Source organism: Coregonus clupeaformis, chromosome 7 (genome assembly GCF_020615455.1).
Source record: "Coregonus clupeaformis isolate EN_2021a chromosome 7, ASM2061545v1, whole genome shotgun sequence".
Lineage (NCBI taxonomy): Eukaryota > Metazoa > Chordata > Actinopteri > Salmoniformes > Salmonidae > Coregonus > Coregonus clupeaformis.
In genome coordinates, this window is record NC_059198.1 from 29394019 (window position 1) to 29416766 (window position 22748).

Genomic DNA, 22748 nt, shown 5'->3' on the forward strand with positions numbered 1-22748 from the left:
AGGTTTAGGGTTAAGGTTAGGTTTTCAGGTTAAGGTTAGGGTTAGGGTTAAGGTTAGGGTAAGGGTAAGGGTACGGGTTAGGTTTAGGGTTAGGGGTTAGGGAAAATAGGATTTTGAATGGGACTGAATTTTGTCCCCCCACAAGGTTAGTTGTACAACATTTACATTTTACATTTACGTCATTTAGCAGACGCTCTTATACAGAGCGACTTACAAATTGGTGCATTCACCCTATAGCCAGTGGGATAACCACTTTACAATTTTTTTTTTTTTTTTTTTTTTGGGGGGTAGAAGGATTAGTTTATCCTATCCCAGGTATTCCTTAAAGAGGTGGGGTTTCAGATGTCTCCGGAAGGTGGTGAGTGACTCCGCTGTCCTGGCGTCGTGAGGGAGCTTGTTCCACCATTGGGGTGCCAGAGCAGCGAACAGTTTTGACTGGGCTGAGCGGGAACTATGCTTCCGCAGAGGAAGGGGAGCCAGCAGGCCAGAGGTGGATGAACGCAATGCCCTCGTTTGGGTGTAGGGACTGATCAGAGCCTGAAGGTACGGAGGTGCCGTTCCCCTCACAGCTCCATAGGCAAGCACCATGGACTTGTAACAGATGCGAGCTTCAACTGGAAGCCAGTGGAGTGTGCGGAGGAGCGGGGTGACGTGAGAGAACTTGGGAAGGTTGAACACCAGACGGGCTGCGGCATTCTGGATGAGTTGTAGGGGTTTAATGGCACAGGCAGGGAGCCCAGCCAACAGCGAGTTGCAGTAATCCAGACGGGAGATGACAAGTGCCTGGATTAGGACCTGTGCCGCTTCCTGTGTAAGGCAGGGTCGTACTCTCCGAATGTTGTAGAGCATGAACCTGCAGGATCGGGTCACCGCCTTGATGTTAGCGGAGAACGACAGGGTGTTGTCCAGGGTCACGCCAAGGCTCTTCGCACTCTGGGAGGAGGACACAACGGAGTTGTCAACCGTGATGGCGAGATCATGAAGACGTGTGTGTGTGTGTGTGTGTGTGTGTGCGTGTGTGTGTGCTTAGGTTGGTTGTTTGGTTTGTCACAGGCTACTCCATAAATGGGTATATCTCTGTTAGCCACTCCCCTTCTGACATACTGTATGTTGGTATATAAATATACATAGGTTTACTGTTGTCCTATCTAATGTATTTCACCTCGAAATACCAACGTCTCTGTGTAAGGTGAGTCCAAATAATTTGATTGCATTCCTCTTGTAGAAAACTCACTATTGTTTTTTCATTGCCACTCAATGTACATATTTTATGAATCATCACTTGATATATTCAAATTTAAGTAATGTTATTCTGAATTTCAGTTCTATTTTGGTCATTTACATTTTAGTCATTTAGCAGACGCTCTTATCCAGAGCGACTTACAATTAGTGAGTGCATACATTTTTCATACTGGCCCCCCGTGGGAATCGAAACCACAACCCTGGCGTTGCAAACGCCATGCTCTACCAACTGAGCTACACGGGACCATGATGGTCATATAGTCACTATTGTGAACCCATTAACTATTGTTAAATAATTTGACTATTTTCAACAGTCAATAAGAGAACAATTCACAATCCAAAGAATTGAAAGAGCTCAATTGTTCAAAAGGCCATATTGCCTAATATAAGGTTTAGTGATTTGAATTATCAAAGACAGTTCAAATGAGAGAGCCATTCATTATGAAACTCATTTTAAGATATACTTTATCAAAATTATTTTCTCAAACATGTACAGCAAAATCCTCCCATTAAATGTCAACCAGTTTTCTTTGCTTGAATTTAGATCTGAATCCAAGATGTTTGTGTGCATCAGTAACTCCTCTTATATCCAATATATGATCTATGTTATATATTCAGTGGTGTAAAGTACTTAAGTAAAAATAGTTTAAAGTACTACTTCAGTAGTTTTTTGGGGTATCTGTACTTTACTTTACTATTTATATTTTTGACAACTTTTACTTTTACCTCACTACAGAAAATAATGTACTTTTTACTCCCTGACACCCAAATATACTTGTTACATTTTGACAGGAAAATGGTCCAATTCACACACTTATCAAGAGAACATCCCTGGTCATCCCTACTGCATCTGATCTGGCGGACTCACTAAACACAAATGCTTAGTTTGTAAATGATGTCTGAGTGATGGAGTGTGCCCCTGGCTTTCCGTATTATTATATAAAATAAAAAAATGGTGCCGTATGTTTTGCTTAATATAAGGAATTTGAAATTATTTTTACTTTTACTTTTGATACTTAAGTACATTTTAGCAATTCCATTTACTTTTGATACTTAAGTATATTTCAAACCAAATATTTTTAGACTTTTACTCAAGTAGTATTTTACTGGGTGACTTTCACTTTTACTTGAGTCATTTTCTAATAAGTTATCTTTACCTTTATCCAAGTATGACAATTGAGTACTTTTTCCACCACTGGTTATATTGTTTTCCAATTCATTAACTTTAGTGACCTTTTAAAGGCAATGTGGGAAATACAGATCTTGGAATGCCTGAACGAACTTCCGTGTGGATTTCACAGTGACTTGAGACCTTTTTTAGATTTTTGTCCTTTAATAATACACCCAAATTTAGTAAATACACCCATTTTTGGGATGTTGATGTGACGTCTTTGCTCAGTGGGATGGCAATTGCAAAAGCTTATAATAACTTTATTTCTAAAATCCCTCATTATATTCTTTCTACATCTATACCCTGCCTTTGTCACACCATATTTGTCAATTTTCTCTCTTCCCAGCACCTGCCATGTCTGTCAACCTTCTACTCTTCCTCTTCCTCCCTTTGTGTCACGGTTGCCACACTGGCTCCTTCACCGACTGCCAGAAGGTTCCGTTCGTCCCCGGCCACAACCTGGCCGGAGAGGGTTTCGACATCGTCAAGATGCAGACCTCCGGCGCCTTTGTGGTGGATGTGCAGAAGTTCATGGTAGATGGGCACGATGGTAACTGCACCCTGTGCATCAACACTCTGATGAACAACCAGGTCCAGAAGTTGCCACTCTCTGTAATGGACTGGCGCACAAAGGTGACATGTCGTCGGATCATCAGCAGCAAGATGTACGAATCAAGCAGCTCCGTTCTGAAGGAGACCACTAACTCTGCCAGCATCAGCTGGAAGGTTGGCCTGGGATTCGAGGGCATTGCTGGGGTTGCTGTTGGAGGCACACACTCCAAGACTGCCAGTTCGCCAGAGGCCACTCCACCAAAGATAAGTAATCTTTCACCAGCCATGAATTCAAATGCAAATATTACACATGAGTCGAGATTTTGATTTTAGTGTCATAGGATGTAAATTGAGGTGGTCTAAAGCCAAAAAACAACAACAGCTAATTATATAAAATGTGTACGGAAAAAAACGGTGTTCTCCGTGTTGTTGAAGTTGTTTTCATTCATCATACCTCTCTCCCTGTCCTTAGCTTCCGCCTCCGAACCCAACCTCCCCTGAGCCAGGAGTTTCAGGACTCCCTAAAAAACCTCCCCAGCATGTACACTCACAAGACCGACCCCGCCTACCGCCACTTCCTCTCCATCTATGGCACCCACTACATCCGCAGGGTGCACCTGGAGGGCCGGATGCACTCCACCACAGCCGTACGCACCTGTAAGGTGGCCATGAGCGGCCTCTCCCTCCATTCTGTCAGAAACTGTCTAGGGGTGGAAGACAGTGGCACCATCAACGGTGTCACGATCAGCGCTGAGACCAAGTACTGCAAGTCCCAGAGCAAAAAACTCAAGACAGGCCAAAGCTTCGGAGCCACCTTCTTGGACCGTGTCACCGAAGTGCAGGGCGGCAACGTCGAGGTTGCGGACATCCTCTTCAACCCCGACAAGAAGTCTGGCTACAAAACCTGGCTGAAGTCCCTGAAGAAGGTCCCTGCTGTGGTCTCCTACCAGCTCAGCTCCCTGCACTTCCTGGCCAGAGACAACCCCATCCTCAAGGCCAACCTGCGCAATGCCATCAGAGACTACATCCAGAAGTACACTGTGTACACCTCCTGCCCGTCTGCTTGCAAGATGGGGAGACGCAACAAAGACTGCGTCTGTAAGTGCAGCGGTCACAGGAACGTGGTCAGGATGAATGTGACGGTGGTCCGAGCTACGGGGCTCTGGGGCGACTACTTCTCTAAGACAGACGGCTACGTCAAGGTCTTCTATGGAAAGCAAGGCGATTCCACTCCTGTGATCTGGAACAATGACTTCCACTACTGGAACTACAGGATTCAGTATGGAACGGTGGATTTGAAAAGTAGTTTTTTCCATTTTTTTGTTAAATAGTCAGATCCGTCTCTTGAGGGTTACTATGCATAGGCTTCCTGTACAAAGGAATAAGTGGAGCAGCAAGACATATGTTAAGGGTGTTTTGGGATCTCCAGGGTAGTTTCCAGTTTGCTAATTTTGCTCCCTATTCTATAAAACCTTGTAACAGTAAAAAATAAATAAAAATAAAAACATTTTGCCAGCATTGTGAATATATTGTGTATTCCCACTGCTCTTACTTAGAGTTCTCTCTCTCGTTCACCCACTCTCTGTGTTACTTAACAGAGCCTTGCACTTTGAGGTGTGGGACCGCGACAACAGATGGAACAATGACCTGCTAGGAAAGGGCTCCATAACCCTTCGAAGGGGCATGAACGTCAACCAAAGGTTCAAGTTGAAACACGGCACACTTTATGTCTCCCTGTCTGTGGTTTGCGGCCCCAGCCTTAAAGGAGCCTTCTGTGATCAGTATGCCCCCTCGCCTGGGTCCCAGGGTAGGCTGAGTTACGTCCATGACTGGGACAGAGAGACAGAGATGTTACCCACTCTCCGGAACAGGACCTTCCTGTGAGCGGCGCCCCTCGTGTTAAATTACTTACTTAATTATAATATAATAATAACATATGCCATTTAGCAGATGCTTTTATCCAAAATGACTTACAGTACAGTGCATACATTTTAGAATATGTGACCCCCAGCGGGAATCAAACCCACAACCCTCTAACCATTGCTCTTACCATCTGAGCCACACAGGACTACTTACTCCTCTTCACTCCCTGTGGAACATAAGGTCGCAACAACACACACCATGCCAGACGGTCCTTTGCAGCTTTCTCTCTGCTTCACCTTTGTTACATGAGGCTAATGGTAAATCAGTAAAAAGAATGCATTAAATCTATAGGTCAACCAATTAGTCTTTCCTTTCCAAGGCGATAAAATGATTCATTGTTTCAGGGTTGCCTCTACATTCGTATCTTTTTTATTTCTGTCACGAAAATAATTATTTCTCATTATTTTTTTTTATTTTTTTTTACAATTCTATGTAATGTCTGATACATCCACTCGTATAACTGTGACACACAAAAAAATCTTCTTCAAAGTAATGTGAAAGGAGGGATTTTAAGTTTATTTCAGGCCTGCTTGAAGGGGAACATTACAGTGCCTTGCAAAAGTTTTCATCCCCCTTGGCATTTTTACTATTTTGTTGCATTACAACCTGTAACTTAAATGGATTTTTATTTGGATTTCATGTAATGGACAAGCACAAAATAGTCCAAACTGCTGAAGTGAAATGAAAAAAATTACTTGTTTGAAAAAATTCTAAAAAATAAATAATGGAAAAGTGGTGCGTGCATACAGTGGGGAAAAAAAGTATTTAGTCAGCCACCAATTGAGATGAGAGAGGCCTGTAATTTTCATCATAGGTACACGTCAACTATGACAGACAAAATGAGAAGAAAAAAATCCAGAAAATCACATTGTAGGATTTTTAATGAATTTATTTGCAGATTATGGTGGAAAATAAGTATTTGGTCAATAACAAAAGTTTCTCAATACTTTGTTATATACCCTTTGTTGGCAATGACACAGGTCAAACGTTTTCTGTAAGTCTTCACAAGGTTTTCACACACTGTTGCTGGTATTTTGGCCCATTCCTCCATGCAAATCTCCTCTAGAGCAGTGATGTTTTGGGGCTGTCGCTGGGCAACACGGACTTTCAACTCCCTCCAAAGATTTTCTATGGGGTTGAGATCTGGAGACTGGCTAGGCCACTCCAGGACCTTGAAATGCTTCTTACGAAGCCACTCCTTCGTTGCCCGGGCGGTGTGTTTGGGATCATTGTCATGCTGAAAGACCCAGCCACGTTTCATCTTCAATGCCCTTGCTGATGGAAGGAGGTTTTCACTCAAAATCTCACGATACATGGCCCCATTCATTCTTTCCTTTAAACGGATCAGTCGTCCTGGTCCCTTTGCAGAAAAACAGCCCCAAAGCATGATGTTTACACTCCCATGCTTCACAGTAGGTATGGTGTTCTTTGGATGCAACTCAGCATTCTTTGTCCTCCAAACACGACGAGTTGAGTTTTTACCAATTTTTTTTATTTTGGTTTGATCTGACCATATGACATTCTCCCAATCCTCTTCTGGATCATCCAAATGCACTCTAGCAAACTTCAGACGGGCCTGGACATGTACTGGCTTAAGCAGGGGGACACGTCTCGCACTGCAGGATTTGAGTCCCTGGCGGCGTAGTGTGTTACTGATGGTAGGCTTTGTTACTTTGGTCCCAGCTCTCTGCAGGTCATTCACTAGGTCCCCCCGTGTGGTTCTGGGATGTTTGCTCACCGTTCTTATGATCATTTTGACCCCACGGGGTGAGATCTTGCGTGGAGCCCCAGATCGAGGGGAGATTATCAGTGGTCTTGTATGTCTTCCATTTCCTAATAATTGCTCCCACAGTTGATTTCTTCAAACCAAGCTGCTTACCTATTGCAGATTCAGTCTTCCCAGCCTGGTGCAGGTCTACAATTTTGTTTCTGGTGTCCTTTGACAGCTCTTTGGTCTTGGCCATAGTGGAGTTTGGAGTGTGACTGTTTGAGGTTGTGGACAGGTGTCTTTTATACTGATAACAAGTTCAAACAGGTGCCATTAATACAGGTAACGAGTGGAGGACAGAGGAGCCTCTTAAAGAAGAAGTTACAGGTCTGTGAGAGCCAGAAATCTTGCTTGTTTGTAGGTGACCAAATACTTATTTTCCACCATAATTTGCAAATAAATTCATAAAAAATCCTACAATGTGATTTTCTGGATTTTTTCTCTCTCAATTTGTCTGTCATAGTTGACGTGTACCTATGATGAAAATTACAGGCCTCTCTCATCTTTTTAAGTGGGAGAACTTGCACAATTGGTGGCTGACTAAATACTTTTTTCCCCCACTGTATGTATTCACCCCCTTTGCTATGAAGCCCCTAAATAAGATCTCGTACCTTCAGAAGTCACATAATTAGTTAAGTCCACCTGTGTGCAATCTAAGTGTCACATGATCTGTCACATGATCTCAGTATATATACACCTGTTCTGAAAGGCCCCAGAGTCTGCAACACCACTAAGCAAGGGGAACCACCAAGCAAGCAGCACCATGAAGACCAAGGAGCTCTCCAAACAGGTCAGGGACAAAGTTGTGGAGTACGGATCAGGGTTGGGTTCAAAAAAATTATCAGAAACTTTGAACATCCCACGGAGCACCATTAAATCCAGTATTAAAAAATTGAAAGAATATGGCACCACAACAAACCTGCCAAGGGAGGGCCGCCCACCAAAACTCAGGGACCAGACAAGGAGGGCATTAATCAGAGAGGCAACAAAGAAACCAAAGATAACCCTGAAGGAGCTGCAAAGCTCCACAGCGGAGATTGGAGTATCTGTCCATAGGACCACTTTAAGCCGTACACTCCACAGAGCTAGGCTTTACGGAAGAGTGGCCAGAAAAAAGCCATTGCTTAAAGAAAAAAATAAGCAAACACGTTTGGTGTTCGCCAAAAGCCATGTGGGAGACTCCCCAAACATATGGAAGAAGGTATTCTGGTCAGATGAAACTAAAATTGAGCTTTTTGGCCATCAAGGAAAACACTATGTCTGGCGCAAACCCAACACCTCTCATCACCCCGAGAACACCATCCCCACAGTGAAGCATAGTGGTGGCAGCATCATGCTGTGGGGATGTTTTTCATCGGTAGGGACTGGGAAACTGGTCAGAATTGAAGGAATGATGGATGGCGCTAAATACAGGGAAATTCTTGAGGGAAACCTGTTTCAGTCTTCCAGAGATTTGAGACTGGGACGGAGGTTCACCTTCCAGCAGGACAATGACCCTAAGCATACTGCTAAAGCAACACTCGAGTGGTTTAAGGGGAAACATTTAAATGTCTTGGAATGGCCTAGTCAAAGCCCAGACCTCAATCCAATTGAGAATTTGTGGTATGACTTAAAGATTGCTGTACACCAGCGGAACCCATCCAACTTGAAGGTGCTGGAGCAGTTTTGCCTTGAAGAATGGGCAAAAATCCCAGTGGCTAGATGTGCCAAGCTTATAGAGACATACAGCTGTAATTGCTGCAAAAGGTCGCTCTACAAAGTATTGACTTTGGGGGGGGTGAATAGTTATGCATGCTCATGTTTTCTGTTTTTTTGTCTTATTTCTTGTTTGTTTCACTACAAAAAATATTTTGCATCTTCAAAGTGGTAGGCATGTTGTGTAAATCAAATGATACAAATCCCCCAAAAATCCATTTTAATTCCAGGTTGTAAGGCAACAAAATAGGAAAAATGCCAAGGGCGGTGAATACTTTCGCAAGCCACTGCACCCAAGTGCTTTTGCTGATTCATTACCACCCAGATGAAGTGGGTGAGACCACAGAATCTGGATGCGTTGCAAATTGCATCCTATTCCATTTATAGTGCATTACCTTTGACCAGGGCTCACAGAGCTCTGGTCAAAAGTAGTGCACTATATAGGGAATAGGGTGCCATTTCGGACGCATAATCTGCATTAGACCAAGGTAACAGGAACATGACCACATTCCTCAACTGACATTACACTTGGGAACAGCTGAGAAAGTAAATGTAAATGTCACTTACATTTAGTTGTCACAGTATTTATTATTTGATATATATATATGTTCCTTTCCTTTCACATTTGTTTAAACTTTGTTAATGCAAATTACATTTTATCATTACATTTTCTATTTTCTGCTTGTACTGTCCGTCAATAAATTGAGTAGGCCTATCATGGTGCCAGTGATTATTTCACTACTGAACAATTTGATACCTGTGGGCTGAATCCTATCTGTGGGCTGAATTTACACGCGTTAACCCAGACTTTCATGTAAACCATGTATTTGGGTCAATGGTAGACATGAGAATTCAAGTTATTCATGGATATGAAGTTACAGTAGGATTTGGCCTTGTATTCCCTTACAGAGAAACTACAAGATTTCACATGCAAAATCATTTGATTTCACATGAAATTTCACGTGAAATCATGTGAAAATGTGTTTTTGGAACACTTCACATGTGATCACGTTTTCACATGTGTAGTTTCATGTTATCACATGTTGCGTTACATGTTGTCACATGTTATCACATTAACTTCACATAAGATCACGTGTTCACATGAAGTTCATGTTGTTTTTCTGTAAGGGTTTTGTGAGGATAGTTTAGAATTACAGTTATAACGGCTGGTTATTTGGAAAAGGATAATCACCTCTAAAGATGAATTCCTGAGGTAAAATGTTTTTTGACTTTTTGAAGGGAGCACTTAAACTGCCAGAGATATTTGGGGTGTATACGACAGGTATAATCTCTGACTTGACTACCTCCAGATCATGTTTAGTTATTTCAATTGTAGGCCTTAACTCAGAGTCCTTTTCAGCAGGCCTGGTTTTGTGAGGACAGCTGGGAACTTGTTAGAAGTGATAAGAGCAGCTTACCCAGATGGCATCAGTTTAAACAGAGCAATGTCCACAATGGCTTCCATTATTGTATCTATTTCACACTACTGAGCCAAACTGAACTGAGCCAATCTGAACTGAGCCAAACTGTGCCCAGCCAAGCCAAGCTGTACTGGGCTGAACTGGTTACGCATCCACTATAGTTACTGTAACTCTGCAGGACAGGACAATGTCCAAAATAAAATATCAGAGCCAGCAGTGTATAGTTCAGGTCGGCCCTATAGTGTGAATCAAGCAGATGTGACATGTTATGACTATCAGGGACTCCTTCAGGATATACCCCCTTTTTAGTGAGATGGACCCCCACTCTTTCAGCTATGTTTTAACCCTGCCTCATCTCTGCTTTTTTCTTTCTACTCTATGCTAAATGGAAGACATCAAGGTGGGTTATACAGTACAAGACTGTTGGTTCATCACTGGGTATGCTGCCATTTCCAAGGAAATTAGAGTAGAGCGTGAGTTCATCACAATCGTAAAATCCTTATTTGAAATGACTCTGCACCGTGGCCCAATTTATTAGCGATCTTACTGGATATAAGATGGCACTGCATAACATAGGTACTGATTAATTGGTAGATAGTATATGTTTATCCTTTGAATTTCTCCCATTTAATATTGGTAGCTTAACAACTTCGGTCTAACCTCAGTACCTGATACTGTACATTGCTTGTAGAATTAAAACTGAGAAGTATTACAGATAGTACTGAACCATGCCAAGCCACAAGTTAGGTCATCTGTGCTAGACTAATCATTCCACTGAATGAGGATATAATGTGCATTATTCGGACATGAACTCCATACATTGCCTTGAATACAGGCATTGAATAATGTTAGGAGCTATTATGGATTATTCTTTACAGTCGGCTCTGCTCAAACAGTCAGGGGCCATTCAGGGATACTGTCAATATGGAATGTGAGTGCACAACTCTGATCAATTGAGTCATCATGTGAGGAAATGGAATTGAGCACAAGGTTGGAGACAATATTCATGTTATGTTTAGTAATATGACCCCTTTTGTTGGTTTGGGGGGAAAGGCCACTGAATACGGAATACAATAAGATAACTTTGACACAAGATGTAGACTTATAAAGCAATCTAACATGGTAGCCTATTCTAATTTAATTAAACAAAGGTGTCTGAAATGTTGAAACAATGTTGATGGCATTTGCCTCAGGTTATAGGCTATTAGAATGCAGGTCTAGATGTATTACAATCTAATAACTGTAAAATCAGAGGTGTGAAGGTTTTCAAAATCTAGGCCTGTCAGTAAAATAGTCTGCTGTAGCCTAATATTAAAACAGAAAGTAAAGTATGATATTGAATTCGCTAAATAATTAGGCTACATTGCCTTTTAGCCTACAGCTGACTTCCAGTCATTACGATGGCGTTTGCCATTTTGTGGTGGACAGCTAATACATAGAGCTCTTGTGCATTGAAGTGGGTGCCAGTATGAAAAAAATAAAAAATAATGTATGCACTCACTAACTGTAAGTCGCTCTGGATAAGAGCGTCTGCGAAATGACTAAAAAGTGGGTGGCTTCCGATTTTTTTTTAAACGTGTTTAAGGGGGGAACATCACCTCATCCTCTAATTATCTCACTTCCTTCTGCCTGCCTGCCACTATATACCACCATGAGCCCCTTGTGGAAACCGCTCCTTTGGGTAGGGGGGCTGGGGTTTCCGTTGCCCTACCCGTCTCCGTGCGCGTGAACTGAATTCCACAAAATTATTTTCATTCACCTAAAACAAACTACAGTTCGCTGGTTGGCATAGAGCGCCGACCGATTACGCGCTGCGGATAGACACCGAAGGGAAAAAAGAGCGGAGGGGGAGGGGTAGCAGGTAAAGTCATAGAGATGGAGAGAGGGAGACCACGCGTGCGCACAGAGTTCCATCCCTCTGCATCGCTTCTTTTTTCATCCTTTTTTTTTTTTTTGCAGCATCAGTACCGCGCTCGTATCGCATTCGTTTGCTGGAGTCGGAGCGCGCTGCGGGGCGACACTGCACCGCCAAGGAGGACGCACAAGCACCGTAGAGGGGGGACTAGAGAAAAGGAAAAAAGACAGAGAAGGTAGAGCACAGGGGAGACTCATAGCCTACCCCCTCATTTGAATACTGGTAGAAAATATAAAATTGTCGGACCTTTGGACATAAGAAGACAACGAGGCGGAAAAACCCAGGCGATTATATTTTAGCCAGCACGGCGTGGAAACAATGAAGGATCGTACACAAGAACTACGAAGTGTAAGCTTATATATTTCTACCATTCCTGCCCTCCTCCCTTGGTCACACTCTCTCCTCCCTTCCGAATCCTCATCGCAATCGGGCGTCAGCGTCTGACATCTCCTTGCTGAGCGCTAGCTCACGGCAAACATAAAAAATATGTGCACTGAGGTTTCGGTTCTTACCAAAAATACAGAGGCGGATATCTTTAGGCTATTCATTTCTATTTTACGCATTCGAATGTATATTCCCATCAGTGTCAATAGCCTAGTGGTGCCCGCATGCGTGCACTGATGATCATACACGTAATATGAGCATGATAGAAATATGACTTCTCTATTAAAGGTCCGTTAAAATGCAGTGATTTGAGAAAATAGCATAGGGGTATTAGCATTGCAGGCAGGCAAGCATATAAAACAAACACATCTACCATAGATAGTCTACTGATAGAAATTACCCATATCGATATAAGCTTATGCATGCTTATTGCTGGCTAATATGGATGGACAGCTACCCTTAACAGTGGTAAAAATACATTGGATGAAGGCTATCCTAGCCCATAGTCCTCCTAGCCAAGCAATCTCTGCAAATACCGTTAAAGATTTTTCTTCAACCCTTGATAGAACGAAATATTTGTTCAGAATTGCCTCAGCCCATCGGATTTATCGTTTTCTAGATAGTTGATGGAGAGAGCGTTTTATAGGAGTGGGACGGGGCCGACTACGGTGGGGTTGGGGGGTCATATTATGAGATTGTACATTTAGTTATAACTGGCCTCTATAATAGGGTATAGTTTACATTATTGCTTGTATTAGACCCTAATTCGATCAAGGAGGACAGAATTGTAGCTCTCTCCCAGCTATGTGCCTACAGGGTTCAATTGGGTTCGCTTTGGCGACACTATGCTATGGCAGGATCTGCACCAGGGTTTCATTTTTTCCCTGCATTGGAAAACCACATTCATACCGGTTTAAAACACATTCGGTGACTAGATATATGCCACAAGGATAGACACTGTCATATATTTGTGCAATTTGTCTGTCTAGGTTTAATTGAAAACAAATTTCCCCTATCCTCAAAGCAATAAAATCGATATGAGGCCCGAAGCATGCATGGCTTTTTTGTCGTAGCCCAACCTCCAAGGTCTGGAGATCAATAAAATATCAGAGGAAACGCCTGGACTCACTGCCGCTCTGCACCTATATCTAAAGCGTGTGTGTGTGTTTGTGTGTGTGCCTGTGTGTGATTATTACATCCAAAGGTAGAGCCAATACAGGTTATACTGCACAGCTGTGAACATTATAGCAAATGATTAGGATTGTGCCACCGTCCCTGAGATAGCCCCTGGTCAGCGGATGCACCTTGTATGAATTCTGTGCCTCCTTCCCACTGAAACGCTGAACACAGCTAGATCCATACTCAGTCAGACACTAGGCACTTGCCTCACTGCCCACTGCAGATTCAAGGAGACTAGGCTACATAAATCTCTCGGTTATGACGCTTTCGTGTCCAAACGAACCATAAGAGCGTTTATTAGACGTGTTCATTTTGTAGATTCTCTTGCTCTCTGAGACGGATTTTCGTTCTTTCTTTACCTGTAAATAATGGTTTTGTATATCCAACCCAACCCCCCTCACCTTCCCGATATAATGGATGCCATCTGAAGTGAAATTGATAAATAATCGCTACCGTTGTCTAAGCTCTATGAAAATAATATTGTTAATGTTATATATATATATATATAATGATAGAATATCACGTAATTCTGGCAACAGATGTTGTATGATTGGGTAATAATTACATTTTATGTAATCATCAACATCACAGTGACGTATACGTCGCGCGCTACATCGTCCTACTCTGAGCAAGCCGTGTCTGCACGGGTTTCACCGAATCTGCTACGTGTGTGAGTGAGAAAAAGATTGGCCGGCTATATTTACCATGTCTATACCGACTATTCCCGTGTAAGCCAAAGAGACGGCTGATAGACCTTCGAGTGAGAGTGCGCGCGTGCGTTAATGCACAATATCTGTTCCAATTTTATTGATTATAAACTGGGGTAGGGGTTGCTGAGAAGGGACATAATCGAAGCTCAATCGCACTATATATCATAAACCTAAGATGAAACTGCAACCTTGAGCCAAATTCTGGGGGTTGAAAAGGCACAGGCATAGTTTTCTTATTCTTAACCATATTTCTAAGCATTATAGTCTACAGAGATGTCAGTGGAATTCCTTACTCATAAAAGTAATATTGCTCTCTGTCGTTGACACACACACACACACACACACACACACACACACACACACACACACACACACATATTATTGATTTGTTCTCCCAAGACCAAAGATATATCACTCACTCAATGTCCTTAACATTTCTGTAATTGCACTAGCATTTTGTATGATTACACAAGGCATTTATTCAGTGCAAAATTGTGTGTGTGCATTTTTATTTTTATTGGTTATATGGTTGCATTTAGACAGGAACCCCAATTCTGATCTTGTTTTTACCACTTATAGGTCTTCTGACCAATCACATCAGATATTTTCATGTCAGATCTTTCTCAACGCTGATCTGATTGGTCAAAAGACCAATCCAGAGTGTCATTTTAGTTGCAAAGTGGATACTTTTCTGGACTGTTTTATTTATAGGCCTATAGCATTGCCAACCTCTCTCATATTAGTAGTCAATAGAGCATTATGTAATTTACACTGTCTAGAATATCAGTAATATTACTTGTGGCCTTGAAAGGCAGAGCCATAAATTCAATACATGCATCCAATTTGTAGCTACTCGGTAGGGTCGTGAGCTTATTTATAAGAGGTTTATAACATATCCAGTGACATCTTTGTGTCCAATGCAGAATTAGCACAACATTCTGTTATTCCAGTAACTGTATATTTTGTGTTGTTTTGCTTAAATCTGTGTGTGCCTCGATTCACTGTGATGCATTATTTAGCCCCACATGTATTTAGCATTCATATTCACCACATGTATGCCACAACGGAAGTTTAAGAGTGGGAAAAACAGCTTTCACCTCCCTACCATGCAATGTGTCCCACATAAACAGGGATTTTAGTAAGACACAAGCTGGAACTTCCTGATTGCGACAGAGGAAAGGAGTGTCTGACTTCAGTGTCCGACCTAGACAGCACACCTTTATTTACATTGAGAGGCTTATTCATGTAGAGGTCTGTGGTACTGTATATGAAGTGCCTTCAGAAAGTATTCACACCCCTTTACTTTTTCCACATTTTGTTGTTTTACAGCCTGAATTTTAAAGTAATTGTAAGGTCCCTCAATCGAGTAGTGAATTTCAAGCACAGATTCAACCACAAAGACCAGTTTTTTTTTCAATGCCTCGCAAAGAAGGGCACCGATTGGTAGATGTGTAACAAAATAAAAATCAGACGCTGAATATCCCTTTTAGCATGGTGAAGTTATTAATTAGGCTTTGGATGATGTATCAATACACCCTGTCAATACAAAGATACAGGCGTCCTTCCTAACTCAATTGCCGGAGACGAAGGAAACTGCTCAGGGATTTCACCATGAGACCAATGTTGATTTTAAAACAGTTAAGAGTTTAATGGTTGTGAAATTAGAAAAATTAGATGGATCAACAACATTGTAGTTACTATACTCCACAATACTAACCTAAATGACAGAGTGAAAAGAAGGAAGCCTGTACAGAATAAAAGTATTCCAAAACATGCATCGTTTGCAACAAGGCACTTAAGTAATACTGCAAAAAATGTGGCAAATAAACTTTTTGTTCTGAATTCAAAGCGTTATGTTTGGGGCAAATTCACCACAGCACATCACTGAGTACCACTCTTCATATTTTCAAGCATGGTGGTGGCTACATCATGTTATGGGTATGCTTGTCATCGGCAAGGACTAGAGAGTTTAATATTTTTTTTAAATAAACGGAATACAGCTAAGTACAGGCAAAATCTTAGAGGAAAACGTGGTTGAGTCTTCTTTCCAACAGACACTGGGAGACTAATCCACCTTTCAGCAGGACAATTACCTAAAACACAAGGCCAAATCTACACTGGAATTGCTTACCAAGATGACATTGAATGTTCCTGAGTGGCGTAGTTACAGTTTTGGCTTGAAAATCTATGGCAAGACTTGAAAATGGCTTTCTAGCAATGATTAACAACCAACTTGACAGAGCTTGAAGAATTTAAAAAAGAATAATGTGCAAATATTGTACAATACAGGTGTGCAAAGCTCTTAGAAACTTACCCAAAAAAGACTCACGCTGCCAAAGGTGTTTCTAACATGTATTGTCTCAGGGGGGTGAATACTTATCTAATCCAGATATATTAGTGTTTTATTTTTCATAAATATTTCATAAATGTTAGAATTTTTCTTCCACTTTGACATTACAGAGTATTTTATGTAGATCGTTGACCAAAACTGACCATTAAATCAATTTTAATCCCTCTTTGTAGCACAACAAACTGTGGAAAAAGTCAAGGGGGTGTGAATACTTTCTGAAGGCACTGTACATTGAAACATTCACCTGTACAAACCTCAGATTATACAGTACCATATTTAAATGTTGCAAAACATTGTTATTGCAATGTAATAACAATGAAACAACTTTAAGATTATATTGTTCATATTTTTATCAAGGCTGTTGAGAATTAGGCTGGGAGAGGAGAAATGTATAGCCATCTGTTCTGAGTCAAAAGCCTATGTTTTGGTGACAATCCATCATCGAAATGGGTACAATCAAACACAGATAGCAGCTGATGAATGAGTGAACCTTCTATAACCTTTTGACCTTTGACAACAAGGGTTAATCAAGGCTCCTTCAGGACAAAATGATACTAAAGCTAATAGGGTTAACATGTTGTAGTGATAGTACAATACAAATTATACCAAAGCACAATTTGCCAGGTGTAGTAAAGATCATGCCACATGATAGTTGCGATATATCTTGACTCTATTGTGCCTTGAGCTGTCCTTGAGTCATTGAAGGGCATGGCACAAACCACCACTTAAAAAACGCAGAGCAGAACTATATACAGGAGAGTGGAGAGAGACACTAACATATTATACACGCTGAATGAGGTTTGGTCAAAGTGTATGACTGAATTCTGAGGTTTGGTCAAAGTGTATGACTGAATTCTGTGTATGACTGAATTCTATTTCAGAAATTATAATATTTAGGTAAATAACTGCATGTTAAAACTGTGTGAGGGCAGTTCTGTCTCAAAGGCACAGCCTAGCAGTTCAGCTGTACTGAATGCATTTGACATATTTGCATCTATTTGTGGTGGCTTTTATAAAGGATTTTCTTGGCATGTTGACATGTTGACATGTTCATCTACTTTTATATTGTATTTTATATGAAGTATGCATCTTTTATGTTACACAATTCCATATTAGGACATTCATATCACATTTCTATGAGACAGTAATCCCACCTGACCCTAAAATGTCATTATGCTCACTGCTAAACAAATGAAATCAAAGACCACAGTGGTGATTTGCATTTGATGCAGTTAGTAGATCTATAGGATATCATTATACCCCCCTAACACATTGTCTGAAAGAATTCTCATCCTAAAGTGGATTTTTTCACAAAATGTGTAGCAGAGCATCTCCATTTGATGGCCCTCCAATAGTCACTCCCCATGAGTGATTACCGCAGCTAGTAATACATTATGGATGAGCACCACCCCTGACTACATGCCACATCAATGTAATAGCGGATTGCACCAGAGAATACTGGTCGCTCTGTGTTGAGTATTTTCCATTTAAAGACATTATGCTTCGTGGATGGAGAGTATATTCCAGGAGAGGTCAAGGATGTGCATTATCTATTCTAAAGATGTATTTGTATCAAACGGTGAGTCATAACGGCGGCCATGTTGGAAATGAATAACCCAGGAAAAGCCACAGTTTCCTGGTTTAGCCCTAAAGTCTGGCGCATCTGTGGTAGAGTATGGGCATGATAGGGGACGGACGCAGTGTTCTGTGAGGTCATTTGCAACCAAGGGCAGAGACAGCCACTATATTTAAAACCTCAGTGCTTTTCAGTGGTACACACAATACAAACAGAAACCTAGAACTACCGGTAGATACGTCCTAAATTTGATTTATTTCCCAATAAACAAGGTCGAGCAGACCCAAGCTGAATGAGTGATGTGTGTTTTGAGTCCTCCTCCACAAAGTCATTTAAGCAGAGGGATCTTCATTTGCACTCTGTCAACCCAAAAAGTAATTAAGCCTGAAATTGTTGTCGTATAGACACAAAAGTTAAACAATGAAGGAAACAAATGCTAATCAGGATTAAATAGCAGGAGAGAATGTGACGGATCTATTGCAGCAAGACGTCTTTCATCTGACCGAGGGATCTGTTTGCCTACTGGTACTTACAGACTGGTACACGTGCCCTTGATGTGGTGGACACATTAGACAGTAAAAATAACCCTCCAAGGCATGTTTTAGCATCTATATTCCTCTCAGTGGCAATGAACTGAACAGAGGAGGGAAAGTCACTTTACGTAGACAACAAATAGCCTTTGTTTTGAGTGTAGTATTTGGTGTGGATTGGGTTTGGGGGTATGGTTAAAAGCTGACCCCAATCCATGAAGCCTAGGGTACTCAGGAACAGTCTTTGTCTCTGTCTGTGAGTCTTACTCACCTCACACTGCTGAATCTGTCACATGTTGTTTATCCCCACATATTTGGATTAAAGGATTTTTTATTAAATAGAAACTACCTCGATGTCTGCCCTGCTTTTTTGATATAGTTAAGTTTACCTCAATAAAGCTAGTCATTTATCCTAGGAGTTATACCTTCAAATGAGTTCTAGAAAGTCCAAAAACCATCCGATAATTCCTACTCCACTTTTACTCAATTGTTTTTACTATGTGCTATATAAAGAATAGCTTGCATTTTTTAAATGTCAACGTAGGGGAAAGAAAGACATGCTGACCACTTACTTCCGTCAACAACTTCAGCCACTAAATTAACACGCTGAATAATTACTTCAGCTCTGGCATCCATCCTACTTTTCTGAGGACTCTGTGCCTTACTGTGCCCATACAAGTCAGAGAGGAGCAGGTTGATCAGTCAGATGAGATCGTGTGGCTATCTGGCGAAATTCTGTTCATAGCCTAACGCACATCCCCTTTCGCTCAGACTGAGCTAAACACAGGTGGAGCAGTGAGATCACCACCACATGGAGCCGTTTCAGGATGCTTACGATGTCCTGCAGTTGGAATTTATTGTGACTCACACTGCTTTAAGTAATAAGATGTTCCAAGGACTATCATTCCATCTTTCAAGCACCGTAGAGTCTAAATCTCTTTGGAAATTGAATGCCCATGATCATTCAAGTCAGTTGTTGTACGTTTTGAAACACGGAATCCGAAGTGTGGGGTATGCCATCTCTTTGTCACAAATGCAGACTTTTATTTAACCCTTTACACTCGTGGAAATTGACCTATATGGATAGGGATCCATTGAAATGTTTATTACGGAAGAAATATGAAAACGCATAAGCATGGTCGCAATTGAAAGGGTTTGGAAAATGTAATTTTGGGAAAATTATTAGACTAAAGTTTAGGACACAACAGTTCACATGACACAAGACTGAATCCAAATATTACACTGCGGATTTTATGTGCATTTTACATTTACTCTACTTTTTGCCACATTTGTTGATGACAAAATCTGAAAATACTCTGGATACATTCAGTAACATGATAAAAATATTCCTGGAAAATGTGGGGTAGGTGCAACATAAGACAAAAACATTACAAGGGTTTGAGTGAGAGGACTAACTGGTGTATTCAATTGGCCACACACCTCTCTAAAGTGTGCACAGTTCCTAAGTAATTTCAATGCACTTCAATGACTCAAAGAAGAGTCGTCAACTATAAGGTGCTTTTTTTAGCTCTCCTAGCTGTGCCGTTGAGGAACTAGAGCAAGTACACTTGTAGTTATTTTGTTAGGAACACAACCCTGCATCCCCGTAATCACACAATTACTGTTGTTCACACAATCCAAAAACGGCCCATTATAAATCGCAATCTGGGTCAGGTGGGCATAATTTGAAAGCTTGTTCTATTGCCAACAGTTATAAAATACTATCTTACCATGTAAGGCTTTCATAAGGCAATTCAGAGAAACAGACTGTAATAATAATAATAATATGCCATTTAGCAGACGCTTTTATCCAAAGCGACTTACAGTCATGCGTGCATAATTTTTTTTGTGTATATGTGGTCCCGGGGTTCGAACCCACTACCTTGGCGTTACAAGCGCCGTGCTCTATCAGCTGAGCTACAGAGGACCACATATACATGTAATTTTGGTGCGCATACACGCTTAGAAAAAAATTGTTATTCACCCTTTACCCTTTGTTCCAGGTAGAACCCTATTGGGTTCCATGTATAATCCTTTCCCCTGAGGGCTCTACATAGAACTCAAAATAGTTCTACCTGGAACCAAAAATAATTCTACCTGGAACCAAAAAGGGTTCTCCTTTTGGAAACCTTTTTTCTAAGAGTGTAGAAAGGAGTCATGAGTGCATTCAGGTGCGTGTTCCGCGATATATTTTCTTCACAATAGACAAATATAGGCTCATTCTGTTCAGAACAACCCAGGGTATGACGCCATGTCATCTTGTAACTGTATATCAAACATAGTGATCATAAACGTTGACACTGTATATGACATGAGTTTTATGATATGGAAATGTGAAGTGCACATTTGGACTCACAGGTATTTGGCTTGCTTGTATGCCATCAAAGTGGTATTTATTATAATCCTCAACGTCTCATCTTTCAAAATACATCGAGTCCTCTTAATTTACAGCATTTCCCTCACACAGACAATAAAACATTTGCAAACGTTTCCCAATTTGTGGGAGGGATGGGGCAACTTCTTGTCGCGTGCGGTGCACAAGTTCAGAACAGCTGTCAGTCAAAACCCATACAGCGCTTTGAAGCGCAGAGCCTGAGCTCTGATGTAATTTATAGGATGTTACTGTACAGCTATTGTGTTCCAATTTAGGCGCTTATCAGTGCCCAAATCTGCCATTTTCAACCCCAGGTACGATTGTAAAGGACTACGTCACGTGATTTGGTTTTAATCTAACATCTTTAAATGATTCGGCACAATGAAAGGACAAAGGAAGGACAAGAGTTCAGCAACAAAATTTGCCTTAAGGACCACTATGTTGGGGAGATGTTATTGAAGTTTGATTATCTCCTGCTCTCTCAATTTGTATGATCACCATGTTATCGTTGCAGAATATTATTTCTGAAATTGCTAGTTGGGGAAATTGTCTTGGAAACAATCTAGGAATGTCAGATGGTCTGATTGTGTTGTATGATCTTTTAGAGGTCAGAGTTTTGCCATTTTTGGGGCGAGGAGATACAATAATTCCATGTCTGTTTGGATTGTAAAGGGTAAATGTCAGATCTATTTACTACACTGTGAAGCAATCATACACCTTGATGACAAACACATTTAAAAGGTGTTCCCAGATATATCAATCCAACCACTAAAGTGAGTAAAATTGAAGGACAAAACACTATATGATGACCGATTTAGATTGATGTACTGTATATTTGACATCCTCAAGAAACCATGCCTGCGGGTAGTCTAACTATCGATAAAGCTACAGACTTATGACCCCAATAAGTAATCAATCTCTCTCTCTACTACAGTACATTAATAAGTTAAGCACTTAAATCATTTTGATGGGTGAGAAGCTATGTATGGCTCATGTTAAGTTCTCAGAAAGTTGCAAAGAAGGATGACCCTTCTGTAGTTGTCACGATCGTCGTTAAGAGAGGAGGACCAAGGCGCAGCGTGATGAACGAACATGTTTATTTATCATTAGCGATAAACACGGACAGTAAACAAAAACAACAAACGACTCGTAACATCCTAGGTAACATAGACCAACACGGAACAAGAACCCACAAACACAAAGGGAAAAACAGACAGTTTAAATATGGCTCCCAATCAGAGACAACCAGCCAAAAGCTGACACTCGTTGCCTCTGATTGGGAGTCACTCAGGCCAACATAGAAATAAACCAACTAGAACTCCCAACATAGAAAATACACCACATAGAAAGAACACACCCTGGCTCAACATATAGAGTCCCAGAGCCAGGGTGTTACAGTACCCCCCCCTAAAGGCACGGACTGCGACCGCGCCTCAACTAGAGCAAAACAGGGGAGGGCTGGGTGGGCATTCCTCCTCGGCGGCGGTTCTGGCTCCGGCCTTGCCCACCACCCTCCAATAAACCCCCCATAGCGCCCCTGGTCCGGTCTGGCCCCGCTGGCTGGAGCTGAACTGGACGTAGCAGGAGCGGTTAGCTTCAGCTCCGTAGTGGAGCAGTTGACCGGTACCTTACCAGGCACCGGTGACCCAGGCACGGGTTGTGCTGGACTGACGACGCGCACCCCTGGCTTGGTGCGTGGAGCCGGAACGGGCCGGACCGGGCTGACGACTCGCACCCCTGGCTTGGTGCGTGGAGTAGGAACGGGCCGGACCGGGCTGACGATGCGCACACCCTGGCTTGGTGCGTGGAGTAGGAACAGGCCGGACCGGGCTGGCGACGCACCCCGTAGGCTTGGTGCGTGGAGCAGGGACAGGCCGGACCGGGCTGGCGACGCACACCGTAGGCTTGGTGCGAGGAGCAGGGACAGGCCGGACCGGGCTGGCGACGCACACCGTAGG

General features: G+C 41.8%; 1 protein-coding gene and 1 pseudogene across 1 annotated transcript in view; both read left to right on the plus strand.

Annotated features, from left to right (window-relative positions):
- Positions 1-2767: 2767 nt before the first annotated feature.
- On the plus strand, positions 2768-4849 carry LOC121570235 (annotated as a pseudogene).
- A 6863-nt stretch (positions 4850-11712) lies between these two features.
- LOC121569646 (syntaxin-1B) overlaps positions 11713-22748 on the plus strand; it is a 65164-nt gene continuing 54128 nt past the window's right edge. Inside the window, exon 1 of the mRNA XM_041880783.2 lies at positions 11713-12035. Coding sequence (XP_041736717.1) covers positions 12006-12035 — 30 coding nt within the window. The 5' untranslated portion in view covers positions 11713-12005. The remainder of the gene's footprint in view (positions 12036-22748) is intronic.